We start from the raw sequence: 18,955 nt of genomic DNA, 5'->3' as shown, positions 1-18,955 counted from the left end.
TTTTCTACTTCAAAATCCCTGCACTTGAAGATGAAACAAACTTTCTAGAAACAGATGATTACTGCCTGTACAAAACACCTTCCTTCTGTCTAGGCCTTTTGTGATTTAAAATTCATTTCTCTGGCTACCCAGTAAACAAGTTGACTACCATTTAATACTCTGTAACAGGCCTGGTGTGCCATAATGTAGTATTCAACAACTGATGGCTAGCAATAAAATGTATGTAGCATAATTCTTACCCCACTTATTAGGCACTGAACACCTCTCATCTTCCTTTTATTGTAGCATTTTAGAGCCTTTATTCCCTACAAAAGTCAATGACTACAGACTATGGTAAACACTTTACATAGGTTATCTTAATATAATCCTCAGAACAACCCAGTGAGGTAAGAAATTGTGTCAGAAAAGAAACTGAGCCTTAGAGAGGTTGAGGAGCTTATTCCAGAAGGCTGACATGTAACACAAGCTATCTAAGGCCAGAGCCCATACTCTTATGTATCATGAGACTTCCCCACCGAGCTACTAAGGTAGGCAACTCACCGAAGCAGGAACAGGCTCCTGGAATTCAATACTTAATTCATGGCAATAGAGGTAAAGCAGAAGACGTTCACATTTCTGGCCCAAACAAGGAAAAGAAAGCACATGAAATATTTTTCTCCTAATAAGACATTCCTGAGAATAAGAACTTTATCACAACAAAGTGTGATTATAAGAAACTGAACACAAGCCCCCTATTTACTAGATATTCAACTAAACATAAGCACCCAAAGAAAACTCCCTCACATCTCATTTTGTTTTCAGACTCTCTTTTGCTCTACTTTAAATAAGAATGGGACATAGCCAAGGTAATTTATGGAAGGGAGTAACAAAAGCAACATCTAGCAATCTGTGCAAAAATTTATAAATTACTTGGTAATAAATAAATAAATAAATAAATAATCACTCTTGCTCCTTATGGTGATTCCTTAGGCAGGCAAGACAAACGTTAAATGTTATTAACCCCTTTCTTCAAATGACTCTAGTCAGGTTCAAAATAAAAATGGTCTTCTCAATCCAATTCCAAAAATATTTTTTCACCCAATCATCAGTAAACTGACATTCATTTTAGATTCACAGTCTTCCACTTACCCAAACTTCTTTTAATATAAGTTTGTATATCCTATACACGTATCTTGTCTTTACAGAGAGTAGATGAAGGTTTTTGCAAGTATATACACCAGACTAGAGCCAAACTTAACTCTAATGACCGCACAACAATGCAAAAGATTCTGTCTTTGGAAACGAGACTACAGGACAGATTGGTAAAAATCTGAGTAAAGTAAGGAGAGAGTTTCCATTTTTAATATGATGAGAAACTATTAGAGGATTTTAAGCAAGGAAATGATAGACTTATTTACTTTTTAAAAAAGAACACTGTTTAATACAGAAAATAGACTATAAAGGGCAAGAGCAGAAACAGAGAGAGCAGTTAAGAGATGATTACAATAGTCCGATGAGAAATTACAACGTCTGTCTAGAGTGGTAATGGTGGGGAGAAGAAAATGGTATTTTATTATTATTTCATTCCTAATAGGTTTCTAGCCTGAGCAACAGAAACAAATGGTGGTATCATTCAATTAAGGGGGATACTGGGGGAGGAATACAGTTTTTTATGTTGTTATTTGCTTGGTTTTGTGTTTTGAGAAAGAGGATTAGAAATTAAGATTTTTAGTTGGGACATGTTAAATTTGAGGAATCTGGATAGAAGAGTCTATAGTTTAGGGTTAGAGAAAAGAAGACTTCAGAAATCATCAATATACTAACAGATGACAGCATTAAAAATTAAATTATATCAGGTTTTGTGTATGGCTACACAGAAAAAAAAAAAAAAAAAAAGATGTATATTTAGGCAGACAACTACTGAATCCCAATAACAAATCAACTTATTTGACACTTACCCTTTGGTCCACGGGGCTTAACCCCTGCGCAGTTTTCCCCTTCTTACTATGTTGCAAATTATCACAATCATATTCAACTTCTGGCTTTCCAATATCTCTACAAAATGTGCATATCCAGTCCCCACTAAACAGGGAAATAGGCAATTAGTCCAAGTAATTATAAGAAATCTTGCTCTAGAGAAGCTACTTCCTTACACAGTGCTTAGTTTATTTTCTTAATAATTTTCTGGAAAAAGGGAGGTTTAATAGTTGTGAAATCTCATCAGGTGAAGTCATGTGATTAAAAACTCCTCTAAACTTTCCTAGTCACCAACCAATTGATTACTTTCTGGAATACATTATAAAAATGGTACCTCTGCATTAAAAGGGGGTCTCTTAGTAGCATAAAGCTGATGAGCAGTACTTGCAGCACAAGGCCTAAGACCAACTCTCTCAGGTCCCAGTATCACCATTATGTGGACTCAGTGTTTATGAATAAGAAGAGCAAAGGTTACAGAGTTTCTCAGGTATCTTGTACCGTTTTGCCATGTGTTAACATGCCAAAAGTAAATCAGTTATTTTTTCATGGTCAGTCAAAACCTCACACACACACATACATACCTGCAGACACAAGCATATGTATATATGCCTCCTTTGTTTTTTTTGAGACAGAGTCTCCCTCTTGCCCAGGCTGAAGTGCAGTGGCACAATCTCAGCTCACTGCAACCTCTGCTTCATGGGTTCAAGTGATTCTTCTGCCTCAGACTCCCTAGCAGCTGGGATTACAGGTGTGCACCATCATGAATGGTTACTTTTTTTGTTTTCTTTGAAACACAGTTTCACTCTGTTGTCCAGGATGAAGTAGGGAGGCACAATCTTGGCTCACTGCAACCCCTGCCTCCTGGGTTCAAGTGATTCTCATGCCTCAGCCACCCTAGTAGCTGGGATTACAGGCACCTGCCACCATGCCCAGCTAATTTTTGTATTATTAGTAGACATGCATTTTCACCATGTTGTCCAGGTAACTCCTGACCTCAGGTGATCTGCCTGTCTCAGCCTCCCAAACTGCTGAGATTACAGGTGCCCACCACCATGCCCAGCTAATTTCTGTATTTTTAGTAGAGACAGGGTTTCACCATATTGGCCAGGCTGGTCTTAAACTCCTGACCTCAAGAGATCCACCGGCCTCGGCATCCCAAAGTGCTGGGATTACAGGCGTGAGCCACTGCGTCCAGCTACCTCCTATCTTTTAACCCTGCCAAGTATATACTTTGTTTTTATCAGGATTTCTTATCAAACTATGAAATCTAAAATGATTTATTTATATTCACTCCCCCTCTATATATAAAGAGATATAGAGAGAGGTAAATACATAGATTCTAAATCTTGGGATTGTACTAACCAATCTATTTGTTTGTTTTTCTTTTTTTGAGATGGAGTCTCACACTGTAGGCTGGAGTGCAGTGGTGCAATCTTGGCTCATGGCAACCTTTGCTTCCCAGGTTCAAGCGATTCTCCTTGCTCAGCCTCCCGAGTAACTGAGACTACAAGGTATGTGTCATCACACCCAGGTAAGTATTTTTTGGGGGGGTATTTTTAGTAGAGATGGGGTTTCACCATGTTGGCCAGCTGGTCTCAAACTCCTGACCTCAAGTGCTCTGCACGCCTCGACCTCCCAAAGTGCTGGGATTACAGGTGTGAGCCACAGTGTCTGGCTAATTTGTGTCAACATTTTATAGTCCTTCCAAAGCATGCCATTGAAAGAAAGCATTCAGTGGCAAAATTCTGACATTCCAGTAAATATTACTACCCAAAGGAAATAAAACTCTTACTTTCAAGATCAAAGTGCCAACGCTTTTCTTTTCTAAGTAAGAGTAAAGAAAAAGAAGGCCCTTATTAAACCTCTTGCAAATAACTACACCTCTGAAGACTTAGGTAAGAAATTACAACTCTTACCTAAAAACATTCTGACACTGTTTAATTATCTAGCAGTTTTCTAATCCAAAAGGTTGACTCTTTCAAAGAAGGCAGTATTATTCAATTAAAGTTACTGTTATTGCTTCAAGGGTATTTGAGATGATAAGGTTTTTTTTTTTAACTTATAGCAAGAAAAAAGCTGGGTTTACCCCCAAGAATATGGATTTACTTTCACTAAAAAGGAATTTGGAGATAAGAGAGAAAGGAGAAGAGTGAAAAAAACCAGCATGATCCTACTATTTTATGGTCTATGAAATCAGAGACAAGAGACTGCATGAACATAAAATATTAAATGGAAGGGAAGAACTACAGCTCTTCTAAACCAAAACCTGCCACTTGTAGATGCAAAAACTGATCCCTGATAATTAGTGAATTGCCAACACTTACTACAGAATTATAACCAGACTACAGGTTTTGTAACCTTAGCCCCCAATTAATTTAGAATTTCATCTATTTTCCTTATGCGAATATAAATGAAAGGCCAGGAGATGAAATCTACTCTTTAACATTGATATACCACTTAGATCTTAGATATTTTATTGTTCTGCTGTTAGTTTCCCTGGAAGGTAATACCAAAAGAATAACAGGCTCCCAGTTTTACAGAAATACTATGCACAGGTTAGAAGTCCATCTGCTCTGAACAACTTTGTTATTTTTTTTTTTAGCTTACGAAAATAAACACCAAAAGTCAATTATTTCACTGGTACCTTGGAAAGCTAAGTAGTGTTGGAACATGACAAGTTAGATGAAAGACCTTTGGACATTTTTCGCAGCACAAGAGATCCCCTCCATTTTGGCAGACAGCACACCAGTCTTCATTTGGGTCATCATCTTTGCTGTTGCCATCTCCTCCAATCCTTGCTGACCTGTGAATTAGGCTTCGAATTGGGGACTTTCCATTAACAAGGCTGCTGAGCCCTGACTGTTTGCAGCTTTCATTCATATCTGCAGGTTCAGTTTTCACATGGTTTTCCAGGCTTGCCAATGTATCCAACTCACTTTCTAGATGCAGGTTGGTTGAGAGAGGTGGTGTCAAGCTACTCTCAGGACTGCTCAACTAAAACAAAACAATGACAAATTCTTGAAGAATTATTTAATCTTTATTGAATGCTGTATGTGCATTTAAAAGTTATATGAATATGCATAAAGATATACTGACATAATTCAAATTTATTTTATAAATCACAATAGTGCCATAAAGAAATGACAATAACCCCAAAATCAGTCAGGCATGCTAACATGTGATTTTAAGGGGTCTGCCCCTCTAATAATGTCTCCCTCAGATAATAAGTAAATTAATTAAACTGTTAAGCTACTGATTTGGAAGTGAGTACAGGGTTACACTTTTTCTTGAGAGAGCCAATTATGGCACACTCCTTTTCACACCCAGAATCTTTTGCACAGCATTTGAGAAGCACTCTATAATATTCTTCTGCTGACCTATCATTTTACTATATTGTAGGAAGATTGCAACAATGTAAAATAAATCGTTCACCACCCTTTGCACTCATTTTTTTATGGGGGTACTTTCTAAACCAAGTTCTGGATGAAGGGGTAATGGTACTCCTAACCCAAGGCTGAATGTCTTGCTCTTTGAATCTACATACACTGTGTTAAATATACTAATACCCTCAGATGAATTCCTATGTGCCAACCATATAAAAAAGGAAAAAGAAGCCCGATCAGAAAGAGAAAACAAAAATAAAAATATCTAAACCAAGAGGGGCTTAGCCTTCCTTCATTCTATATGATAAATTTTATAAAATGTTCCACTCAAGGAACTCTAAAATCGTTAGTAATTCATGAGCCAAAAGACAATCTTCCTATTGCAAAACTCTATCAATAAATCTCTTTTGTGTCAGCAATCTTAACACAGACCTCACAGGTCCAGGAGAATGCCAAAGATCTTTTGTGGCCTGAGATTCAATGTGACTACTGAAATAATTAATAATTTCAGAAGAAGATACAATCTGATTTAGCATCATGGCAAAAATATTGAAAGAAAGCTGAGTTAGAAAAAGGGATCTGGCTTGTGCCAGGCATGAAACTTCAAAAATAAATAAATGTTCCTAGAACCACTACTCAGTCTTAATATACTCAGAACTGAAAGAATCAATGAAGTGACGTCCTTAATCCCTGTCAGACCCCAGTGGGAGCTTACCATGCAAGCACTCCTCCTGCCATCCTCTGTTTTCTCTTGTTTCACACCTCCTGAAAAGCTACATATTTCATCTTCAGTCCCAGGTTCTTGCTTGACCTTCACTTGATCAGATTTGAAACTAAGACTTGTCTTCTCAGCAGTTCTTCCTGATGACCCACAGCTAATAAGACACAACAAATAAAGATCACATACATTTGATGATATGGTATAAATAAAAACAATTACATGAAAAGTAATGTTCACTAAAGTAAAGACAATAGATGACTAACTTCATAAAAGATAAGTATACCTCATAATGTAGTTAAGGGAAATGTGGTATAAAGCCTAGCTTCAAACTCTTTAAAATTATGCAGCAAACTTTCAGAAGACCCTAAAACACATTTTATGGTTTGAAGCACTTATATCTTAACACTCACCCATACACATATTCCTATTTCTTAGCTCTAACCCCTGAAAAGGCCTAAGAAACAATGAACAATTCAGGAGCAATAAGTGCTACTGGCACGAGAATATTATTCTCAAACACTATTTTCCTGCTTTCCTATTAACATTACCAGAATTTTCTGGGAAAGTGGCTGATTCAAGGTCTGAAGCAAGAAATGTACAAAATGAACCACGAAAGCTTTCAAAGACTGCAGTGATTACAGCAAAACGACTAAGGAGCAAAACTGAAAAAGCTCTGACAGGCCAAAGATGGAATAATTTAAGCATTCAATACATAAATAACATACATAATGGATTAAAACATATAAAGTATGTTTAAATAGATGAGTCCATAAAGGTAATAATAATAATACTGTCACTGTTGGAGGCTGTTGGAAATAAATTCATTACCCTGAAAGCAGGGAAATAAACAGAAAGAATTTATCCTATCTTTCCTATAACCCAATAGTTGATGACAGAAAGTTTCTCTTTACACAAGTATTCTAAAGAAATAATGATACAATAATTAAAATATCGTATTTCAACCAGCAGAAAAATAATAGAGCTAAACAATAATTATTAACAATTGCTATCACAAAAGAACCCCAAGCAGGTGTAATTCGTCCCTGATGGAAGTATACATTACCACGTCTTCTTGCCCTCCCTTCCCCCAAATCAAACCTAAATCTGACCGACCCTTTTGACCTAAATACCAACATAGACAAAAAACAGGAGGCAGTGTACTTAAATGACAAGATGGAGAAACTAGGAAAACACTATAGGAGAAATGACATTTTTACAACAAATAAATTGATAATGACATAAACAAACTGATGGCAATGTATAGAGCTTAACTGTATCTGATTCAAAGAAACCGTTTTTTTTTTTTTTAAAGGCATTTGTTGCAAAAATTGGGAACATTAAACATTCACTGGATCTCTTACTGATATCAAAGAATGAGCTGTTAAATTGTTTTAGGTGTGATAATGGTTCTGTGGTTATAAATTGTTAAAATTCTTTTCATTAAGTGATATATACTGAAACAGTTACAAGTGAAAGGACTGAGATTTGTTTCAAAATAATTCAGACCATGAGGGAATTGGTAGAAGTACAGAAGAAATAGGATTGGCCATTATTTGATCACTATTAAAACTAGGTGATAAGTATACAGGGGTTCATTGTAATATTAAACTTTTACTATATATATTTGATATTCTTAACAAAAAGGAAAAAAATAAATTATTCATAACATAATACTCACCTGCCTCGACTGCCGGTACTAGAAGTACTAGGGGGTCTCACAGGTGTGTGAGAATTGGATAAACCTAAAAAGCAGTAAGTGAAAATGAGTATCAATGCATATAGAATATTTGGAATTCTACCTATTGGTTACAGAACTCAAGACTATTATAACCCAGCTAAAAAATTCCTGGAAATCAGACCTACTCACAAAGTCAGGGATGGGTGCATGTTAACCATTAGCAAATAGCAACCAGTTTCTCTCTGCTATGCCCAGACATCACCTCAGAATCCTCCTCAGAGTACCACTATCCAGTCAACAAAACAGACCAAGAAAACATGATCTGCCATCCCCCAACAAGTTATCTGATAGCATATTCTACTTAAGTTCCCATCAATTATTTTCAGAAGTCCTGAAATAATTCTTAATAAATCTTAAAAATTATGTGATTTAAAAATATGTTAATGTTGCAGCTCATGGAAAAACCACATTTACATTTGAACTGTTCTTCCTCTAGAAATAAGTAGGTGGTTTGTTTCAGTAAGAAATAAGTAACATTTAATTCACATCAGAAAAATACATTCAGTAACACTTCTAGACTGTTAACCTGTTTGGAGTTGCTTCAATCATGCATTCAAGAGTCCCAATTAAATCGCTGAGTAATATGGTTAATAAAACCACCAGGATTTTGGAAGAGAGTTACATATCATGGCTATTTTAATAGTTCTCAGCAAATTTTTTATTTTAAAATTACAGTTTGAAACTTAACCTGCCCTTCTTCAGCTTTTTAAAATCATTTTTGAATGTTTCATTATTTTACAAAGTGTTTTAAAGTTGACTTGAAACCAAAGAACTCTTCAACTGACCCTTTGTATTATAAAATATAAGATTAAACCCACCAAAGACTGTGAATATAGTAAAGGTTGAGTACTTTGGAGTTCTGAACTACAGATATATATTAATATAGCTTCAGCTGGCAAGAGTACCAACAGTATTCGAGCAAAAATAATCACAAAGATCAAGAAAAAAAATATCTGTTACTACGTCAACTTGGTTAGGATACGACACTCAACTATTTGGCCAAACAGCATAGATGGTATTGTGAAGGCATTTTTAGATGGGATTAACATTTAAATCATTAGACTTTGAGAAAAGGAGTTATCTTCCACAATGCAGGTGGGTCTCACACAACCAAGTGAAGCCCTTTTAAGAGAGAAGAGAAGACGGAGCCCTGTTCTCTCCCCCACCTCATGCCCCAAAGAAGAAATTTTGTCTCGAGACCATAACAATATTCTTACCTGGTCTCCAGCGTGCCTGACCTGCCCTGTCAACACCCACAATGACGTGGGCCAATTCCTTACAATAAATCTCTAATCTCCCTTTCTCTCTCCATGTAGAACTCCTACTTATTCTGTTTTTCTGGAGAATTCTGACTAAGATACTGAGACTCTTTTTAAGGTGTTAAAAAAAAATAAGGTAATACCCCTGTTTGCTTTACCTGATGATCCTGGAGAAAGGGCAGAGGGTCCTGGGGAAGGATTCATGGTGCTTGTAGGCTGTGGGGGTAGGTGACTGCCTGAGATGTATCTACTTAGTAGATTATCTAAACTACTTGAGCCAGCATCTTCCAACTGAAGAGAAAGAAGATAAAGACAAATTTGCTTTGATTAAAGCAGATAAGTTATTAACTTTGTGTCAATACTTATATTTAGTTTATTAATAACCTAACGGATTATCCAATATCAAGCTGAGTTTAATTACTGCTTCCTTAGGCTCCCCTGAGGACCTACACAGTATAGTTTATGTAGATAAAACTGTATTATTCAACAAACAGCTAGGTGCTCAGAGCAAAACATAATGATCTACTAAATCCTGTATGTTCTATTATGAAAATAGCTGACACACTCTGACACTTCTGCGGTTTCTCAAAATTGCTGCAGGACCTATTTATCAGTATTCTTGTCGCCAGTATCCCTCCATTTCAATGTCCACAATTATTCACTTAAATAGAAATGTCAGCATATTAGTACCCAACTCTAAAGCTCAGAAAAATTCTTATAGCCCACAGAAAGCCCTTAGCTTGACAAATAAGGCCCCTTACTACATACAAAAGGGCACAGTTAACAGTATGTATGAGCCCTTTCCTTACTCAGAGGCAGTAAAATAAAGCCACAAGACCCAGAACTACGATTCTGGGCCGGTTTTCAACCTGAACGTCACTTAAATCCTATCTTTAAAACATGCCACCTACATTGTAGAACTGTGATGATTAAACGAGAGAATACATAAGAAAGAGTAAAAAGATATTACTTATTAATATTACCTTAAATCTTATACTATTTCATATAAGAAATGGTCATATCGTTATTTTTAATTTTGAGACAGGGTCTGGAGCTGCTGTCCAGGCTGGAGTAACAGTGGCATCATCTGGACTCACTGTAACCTCTACCTCCTGAGCTCAAGCCATGTCCCCCAACTCAGCCTCCTGAGTAACTAGGACTACAAGCATGAGTCACCATGCCTGGCTAATTTTTGTAGAGATGAGATTTTGCCACATTGCCCAGGTTGGTGTCCAACTCCTGAACTCAAGCAATCTGAACTCCTTTGCCTCCCCAAAGTACTGGGATTACAAACAAAACAAAACCCATGCCAAAGGCATGAAAGGCTGAAGGTGAGAGTAGGCAGTGGGTTAGTTTGAAGGATAATTAAAGGACAGTAGCAGTTGTGTTACCCTGTGGTCATAGCTGTTGGCCAAGGATGCACTTGTAAAGCTGTAACTACAGGTGAATCCCTAGCTGCAACTCAAGTCAACTGGAAGATCTGTTATGAGGGAGTACCTAATGTGGGCCAGAGATGAAAATGGGGCTGCATCCCACCTAAAAACAAAGAAGGGGGAAGATGATTCAAAACAGACATGAAAATGCCATGTTACCCATTTCCATTTCCTTTTTATACTCCTCACTTGCAATTTGTATCTCTTGCTAGTAACTCTAAGGCCAGAGAACAGACAGGTCAGGAAGAGGCAAAAAGGAAGTACATTAAAGGGCATCCCTGTCATTATAGCCTCCAACAGGGAGGTACTAACTGAAGCATTCACCCCTGGGTTTCACTAGACATGAATAGAGAGTCTCCATAAATAAAGTTAAAAGTCTAACTGGAAAGGTATTAATTCATTGGCTCATTAAAGCAATGTTTTGTGAGCATCCCTGAATAAGTGCATGGAATATGACAGATATTTTATAATTTCAATAAATAAAAAAAAAAAAAAAACCCACAGTCCAATGGGAAAACGAGCAAAGACATTTCACAAAAAACAAAGATAATTTACAGAAGAAATAAAAATAATCAATGAATGTAAGAAAACCAATTTCACTAATCAAAGAAATGAAAATAAAATTAACAATAATGTCATTTTAATCCATCAGATTGGAAAAGATGGAAGAATGATTACTCGTATTGGGAAGACAGTGCAAAAATGGGCATTTTCAAATATATAAGCTGGCATAATTTTTTTTGTAGAACAATCTGTCAATAGCTATGTGAAATTTAAATGTATAATCACTTTTGGCACAGTAATGACACTTCTACCAACTTAGCTTACAGAAATACGTGTGTTTAAAATCACACACACATCATGCCTCAATGCAGCTTTTTACAAATGACATTAAGGTTTAAATGACATCCAATAAACTAAACATACTCAAAGTGTAGGATTTAATGTGAAAGTCTGAAGTATTTTCACATGGTATACAACTGGGAAACCAAAAACAAGAATAGTAAACAGATCTTATCTATCATTCCCAAGATTCCTCATGCCCCATGGTAATCAATCCCTCTCTTAAACAACCTGTCCTCAACCAACCACTCATCTGTTTTCTTCAGCTTTAGGTTTTTTTCCCCTAGAGTTCTATATAATTTGAGGTATATACTATATACTTTTTTCATCTGATTTTTTTCACTCAGCATGATTATTCTGACATTTATCCATGCTGTTCGATTAAGTGCATTCCTTTTCACTGTTAATATTCTATTATATGAACACATAATTTGTTTATCCATTTATCTGCAGGTGGATATTTGGGTTGTTTCCAGTTTTTGCCTTACTACAAATAAAGCTGCTATAAACATTTGAGTACAAATCTTTGTATAGAATATTTCCAGTTTTCTTTTGGCAAATAAATAAAAGCAAAATGACTTCACATTATGACAAATACACATTTAACTTTTAAAGAAACTGCTGAACTTTTTTCAAAATGATTGCACCATTTTACAGCCCCAACAGTGTTTGAAGGTTCTAGTTCCTCCACATTTTCACCAATGCTTGCTATGGTTAATGTTGTCTATTTAATTTTAGCCATCCTAGTAAGTATGTCATGATATATCTCACTGTGGTTTTAACTTGCATCTTCCTAATGAGACATTAACATCCTTTCACAAATGCAGCTTTGTTTTTAATAGTAACATATGAGAGAGACACCAAAAGTTCACCAAGAGAGGATTAAAAAAAACCCATGAAATGGAATACCATAAGAATCAAAACACAAGAAAACTCTGAGAACTGACAGAAAAAGTCCAAAAACATAAAACTTGCAACACAGTATTTATAACACTAGGTGTGTACATGTGGTATAATCTCATTTTCTGTTACTTAAACAAATTATGAGATGGACATGGCGGCTCATATCTGTAATCACACCAAGGTGAGAGGATCACTTGAGACTAGGAGGTCAAAAACAGCCTGGTCAACTATTAATAGCAAGACCCTATCCTACAAAAAATTTAAAAATTAGCCAGGCATGGTAGCATGTGCCTATAGTCCCAGTTACTGGGGAGACTGAGACAGAAGGATCCCTTGAGCCCAAGAGCTCAAGGCTGCAATGAGCCAAGGATTGTACCACTGCACTCCAGCCTGCGCAACAGAGTGAGACTTTGTCTCAAAACAAAAAAAATTAACCAAAATAAATTACCCCCCCACCCACACACACGTATTTTTAAATTCATGTTTGTGTATTTCTAGGGAAAAATCTGAAAGGATGTACACCAACTGGTTACAGTGTTGGGATTTACTCAGGTGAAAGAATGGGCTAGACAGATATTTTTGTTTTTTTCATTTTTCTTTTTTAAAAGCTACAATGGTTTTGTATGGCCCACAAAGGCCTTTAAAAAGTAGGCAAATCTGATAGCTCATGTACACTGCTTCTACCCACCAAAACCCTTCAAAAATAGTTTCTCATTGAGTTTAGGATAAAAATCCAAAATCCTTTATGTAGCTTAAGAAGGCTACCTGATCTGGTTTCTGTTTTCGTCTACAGACTCATTTCATGTCATTTCTATCTAGGCCCTTCTCTCTTTCCTGTTCTTCACTGACCTTTCCTCTGTTCTTCAAAAGTGCCCAGTCCCTTTGACCTTGTGGGATGTGAAATTCTTTTCTTTTTACCTAGTAAAATTTACTGCTGACATCTCCTTGCTAACTTGTACTCAGCTTCCAGGTTTCAAAGAGGTTTTAACAACCGATTAGGTATTATTGGGTTCTCTTGGTATATATTCACCTTAGGTTGATGTCTTGTAATTTCCCCCTTTGAGTAATGCTATACAACTTATTATAAGTAGGGTTTTAAAAAAATCTATAAATGTCTGCATTCTCCTGGCCTGTAAACTCCGTGACAGCAGGTTTCTCTTATTCCCACTGTTCCTCAAGATAAGCACAATGTGCTAAACACACTTGGATGAATGGTTATAATTTTCCTATGAAGCATAACAGGGGTCCTTCCTCCCAAAGCTTACTTTATAATAATGAGGGCTGGTGAAAAAAGAAAGAAAAATAATCATAACAATTAACATTTGTTGAATACTTACATGTCATGCACCAAACTTAATTTTACCAACATATCCATGAGGCAGATTCTTTTTTTTTTTTTTTTTTTTTGAGACAGGGTCTCATTCTGTTGCCCAGGCTGGAGTGCAGTAGCACCATCACAGCAACCTTGAACTCCTGGGCTCAAGGGATCCTCCTACTTCAGCTTCCCGAGCAGCTAGGACTACAGGGTCCATGCCAAGATGCCTGGCTCATTTAAAATTTTTTTTTGTTGAGACTGGGTCATGCTACGTTGCCCAGGCTAGTTTCAATCCTGGCCTCAAGTGCTGTTACTATCCTGGCCTCCTCAAAAGTGCTGGGACTACTACAGGCAGAGCCACTGCATCCAGATTTAAGAGAGCTTAAAATAAAAAGTGACGAAGTCAGCATTAAAAAAAAAAATCACGAAATCTGACCTCAGACTTGACTTTATCATCTGTAGTATACCTAATTGCTTTGAATCTCATACTCCTTTCATGGCTTTTGTTGCTTCTGCATATATAATTCCTATCCAGAATATCTGCCTTCTAACTAACCTTGACTAGTTAACACTCACCTACTTATCTTTCAAGTTCAAATTTAAGACTATCTCATATAAAGTCTATTCTGACTTCCACAGGCAGATGTAGAATCTTTTGCCTCTATTCTTTCACCATCATTTATACACATCTATTTGTACCAATAAGCTCACTGTTTTTGACCCTGTTTAGAAAACTGTCGCCTGGCCAGGCGCAGTGGCTCACACCTCTAATCCCAACACTTTGGGAGGCCGAGGTGGGCATATCACCTGTAGTCAGGAGTTCGAGACCAGCCTGGCCAAAATGGTGACACCCTGCCTCTACTAAAAATCCAAAAAATGAGCTAGGAAGGGTGGCGCACGTCTGTAGTCCTAGCTACTCAGGAGGCTGAGGCAGAAGAATCACTTGAGCCACGGAGGAGGAGGTTGCAACGAGGTGAGATTGCACCACTGTACTGCAACCTGAGCAACAGCGAAAGGCTCCGTGTCGAGGAAAAATAAGAAAGAAAACTGTCTCTCTATTAGATAGGAAACTCCTTAAGGTCAAGGACCATTTCCCTTTGATCCTTATAAAAATCAGTAACTAGGGTCTAATACATGTTCTCAAATATTTGTTAAAGAAAATATACAAGTGCATTAATAACAGTGATCCATGTTTCCAGAAATGTTCTAGTGTTATGCTGTATTGAAGACTTGGCCTTGAACCTAATAAAAGGATTCCATATTTAGGTGCTATTCTACTGATCATCAGGAAAATACTACATTTTATCAATGAACAAAAATGTTCTACATCTGATTAATGAGATATATGTACTGTCCATAAGTGAAACACTAAATATGATACTACAAAACATTCCGTTTTCCATTTACTATCTACTATTACCTTCTTGCATAACCAAAATGTAAATGTTAAAATTCTTCATTTTAATATATTTCTTTTAGTTACCTAACTATACCACCATTAATACATCTGACTTAGTAGATCAATGGTGACACTGAGTCACTTCTATCTTACTACTCCTGGTTGTGCCTTCTCACTCCCTCAAGCCTTTGCATATACCATTTTCCAAGTGTAAAACAACATCTCTATCTTGACCAACAAACCATATCTCATATCTACACTAAAGTACAATTCAGTCCTTGAGGAAGGTTTCTTATTAGGCAAAAGAAACTTAAGGCTTCGCTTCTACACTTCAATCTTAAACTTAGCTATCTTGGCTATTTTAGCAGCTTAAATTAATGCAAATGCTAGATTTTCTCCATGTGAATTCTTAATCTAGCCAAATTAAGTAGAAGAATAGTTAAAAATAATCCATAAATGTGCTTAACCTGAATATGTTTCCTGTAAAACCGGCAGAAGTTAGACAATTAAACCTCTTTCCTTTATAAATAGCAACGCAACAACAGCCTAGTATACTACATTCATACTTGTATGAACTTGTACATGAAAGCTCACAACAGCATTATTCCTAACAGCCAAAGAGTAAAAAAGCAAATGTTCACTGACTGATGAACAAATGTGATATATGTATACAATAAAATATTATTCAGCCATAAAAAAATGAAGTCCTAATACATGCTAAAACATGGATAGACCTGAAAAACATTAACCTAAGTAAAAGAAGCCAGACATCAAAGGCCAGATATAACTCCATTCATATGTGGGATGTCCACGGAGACAAAGTAGATTAGTGGTTTCCAGGGGCTGGAAGAGGATATGAGTCAATGCTAATGAGTACTGTTTTTTGTTTTTTGAGGTAATGAAAATATTCTTGAATTAGTGGTAATGGTTGTACAATTCTGTGAATGTACTAAAAACCACTGAATTGTACATTTTTAGAGTGGATCTCATGGCATATAAATTGCATTTCAATAAAAAAGTAGATGATACTTGCTTCTCCCTTTGTAAGGTTAAGAACTGGAATCAAGTCTTGTTTATCTCCTTATTCTCAATGCTTGAGTACTTTAGCATACAGTAAGTGCTTAGTAAAAACTAAATGACATTGTTATACTGTGCATACCTCTGGCTGCCTAAAGGCTCTCAATACCATGTCTTTCCAGGGCTACAATCCCAAACTACCTCCCTGGTATTTTTACAGGCAGTGTGGAAAAAGAACTGCACTTAGGATTAGTAGTCTGGACTTAAAATTCCATCTTTTCTATCTATCATGTGACTCCAGGGAAGTCGCTAATGAAACTGCCTGCATTAGTTCATTTTCACACTGCTATAAAGATACTATCTGAGGTTGATTAATTTATAAACAAGAGGGTTTAATTGACTCACAGTTCTGTATGGCTGGGGAGGCCCCAGGAAACCTACAGTCATGGCAGAAGGAAAAGGGGAAGAAGGCACCTTCTTCACAAGGTGGCAGGAGAGAGAGTGTGCAGAGGAAACTGACACTTTAAAAACCATCACATTTTGTGAGAACAGCATGAGAGAAACCGCCCCCATGATCCAATCACTTCCTACCAGGTCCTTCCTTCCACAAGTGGAGATTACAATTCGAGGTGAGATTTGAGTGAGGACACAGAGCCAAACTGTATGACTGCCTTTGCAAAAATTGTATCAGTGAAAGAGTCAGGAAGATCTGATCTAACAAGCCTCCCTCTTTCTTGCCTTTAGCCTTCATGCTGACACTAATGATTCCTGGGCTTGAGACAAGCTGATTTAGGAAGACATTCAGTTTCTAGTTTACATGATGATAGCCCTTCCCCAAAACTCCACTGCCTTTGTAAAGTTAAGGAGATAGCACCAGATGAGGAGGAGGAAAGGAGGCTGAATTCTGCTAAGGTGTTGGCATAAAGGACTGCCAGCCATTATCCTGGAGGTCATAAGACAGATAACTTCCTCAATTACTCCTGCAGTTGACAATCACTATTGCTGAACCTAAGATATTTTTTGAGGTTTCTCACATGTCTGACACAGACGATGGCTCCAGCTGGACCCAACGAGCACTCCTGTGGCCCCACCCAAAAGTGATTCAGCAAGTAAGGGGGATCATTTCCCACACCCATATGACTGCATCCCCCAGCCAAACAGCAGCAAGCACCCATTGCCTAGCTGCCCCCCACCCCTTCCTCCAAACTACCTTTGAAAAACCCCTAAACTGCCAGGCATGGTGGCTCACGCCTGTAATCCCAGCACTTTGGGAGGCTGAGGAGGGTGATCACCTGAAGTCTGAAGTTTGAGACCAACCTGGACAACATGGTGAAACCTTGTCTCTACTAAAATACAAAAATTAGCCAGGTGTGGTACCGTGCGCTTGTAATCCCGGCTACTCAGGAGGCTGTAGGAGAATTGCTTGAGTCTGGGAGGTGGAGGTTGCAGTGAGTCAAGATCGTGGGTGACGGAGCTAGACCTCATCTCAAAACAAATAAGCAAACAAAAAAACCCCTCTAAACCACAAGCCTTCAAAGAGATTGATTTGAGTAATAACTCCATCTCCTGTGTGGTGTGAGTGGCCTCGTGTCAATTAAACTCTTTCTTTACTGCAATGCCATGGTCTCTGAATTGATTTTGTTTGTGCAGTGAGCCCAATAAACCTGTCAGGCAGTTATGCTAACCTCTCTTACTGTTATCCATAAAATAGGGACATTACATATCAGGTGATTTTAAGTATTAAACTTACATACTGCCTGTGAAAGTGCTTCGCAAAATACAAGCTCTTAACTTAGAAATGTTACTTTTTAATTTATATTATAAAACTTTCCATTCTATATAATCTCATGATCAACAAAACTACCATTTCCTCAGCCAAAAAAGGCTTCTCCTAACATTAGGGAAGCAATCAGATTAAGAGAATTCACAGTATGTTAGTGATTTTCTGAATAATTTTGTTAATAATAGTGCATTGTATTCAGAATTTTTGCTAAATGAGTAAATTACAGCTGCTCTTATAGGAGCAAGGGGATGGGTAATTATGTGAGATGATGGATATGTTAATTTGTTTCACCATAGTAACCAATTTACTCTATGTATGTATAACATCATGTTGTTACCTTAAATATACACAAAACTAACTTTAAATAAAATTTTTAAAAAAGTTTGAAGCTATAGAAATATCTTTAAAACTCTTACATAAGCCCATTAAAACCCACTAAAACAAAACATTGAACTGCAGCCACAGAAACAATCATGGGTGCTACTGTCAAAACAGTTTTCATTGCTCCTTGTTCCTATGGTGACCCTGGACTCCAAGATATGAAAGTAACTCATACAATGCATAAAATAATTCAGTATAACGCTGGCAGATTATATTTACATTAAAAAAAATGCTTTTAACTAAAACAAATTGCTAAAATTTCAGAAGGATCCAAAGGATACTTGTCTTCAGTTGAAAGGGGCAAAAGCCTTCACTCAAAGGTCCTTCACATTCCATCCATTCCTCTTCTCCATCATTTCCCCTCTCAGTAGAAGTCTCAAAGTATCTAACGTCTTGGCCTTCCAACCCCATCCTTTTCCCAACTGACTACCCCTTTTGGACCTAACAGAAAAACAACAAAGATCTAACCACATGTTGGACCTGGGTCTTCTCTCTGGCTTCAGGAGTGCATCATCTGACACAATGTTTGCCTGTGGCAGGTGGTAGAAAGGGAGGAACTAGCCTTTTAGCAAAGGTGATATTAATCTACCATTATTGTACTTCTGTTTAGACAGTCCCATAATTTGCTATTCATATGATATTCAATTCTCCAGAACTTTAAAATATTGAGAAATGCTAGTATTAGCAAACAAACTTTTCAAGGCTCAAATATTTAGATTTAACTTTGTTGGTTTAACTGAAAAATAACAATTATGTCCACTTATGGTGTACAATGTAATGTTCTGATCTGTGTTATAGAAAGACTGAATCAAGCTAATGATGAT

The 18,955-nt window shown here is 37.0% G+C and overlaps 1 protein-coding gene across 2 annotated transcripts in view; it reads right to left on the bottom strand.

Annotated features, from left to right (window-relative positions):
* Window positions 1–18,955, bottom strand: part of TRIM33 (tripartite motif containing 33) — a 126,178-nt gene that overhangs the window by 7,890 nt on the left and 99,333 nt on the right. For both annotated transcript variants that reach the window (XM_032249673.1, XM_032249674.1), the window contains exons 12-17: window positions 9,216–9,348; window positions 7,739–7,802; window positions 6,055–6,214; window positions 4,601–4,950; window positions 1,938–2,061; window positions 541–615 (exon numbers count right to left, since the gene is read on the bottom strand). In XM_032249673.1, coding sequence (XP_032105564.1) covers window positions 541–615; window positions 1,938–2,061; window positions 4,601–4,950; window positions 6,055–6,214; window positions 7,739–7,802; window positions 9,216–9,348 — 906 coding nt within the window. The remainder of the gene's footprint in view (window positions 1–540; window positions 616–1,937; window positions 2,062–4,600; window positions 4,951–6,054; window positions 6,215–7,738; window positions 7,803–9,215; window positions 9,349–18,955) is intronic.

This window comes from Sapajus apella, unplaced genomic scaffold, assembly GCF_009761245.1.
Source record: "Sapajus apella isolate SASKATOON/1434 unplaced genomic scaffold, GSC_monkey_1.0 scaffold69, whole genome shotgun sequence".
Classification (NCBI taxonomy): domain Eukaryota; kingdom Metazoa; phylum Chordata; class Mammalia; order Primates; family Cebidae; genus Sapajus; species Sapajus apella.
This window is presented reverse-complemented; position numbering and strand designations above follow the sequence as displayed.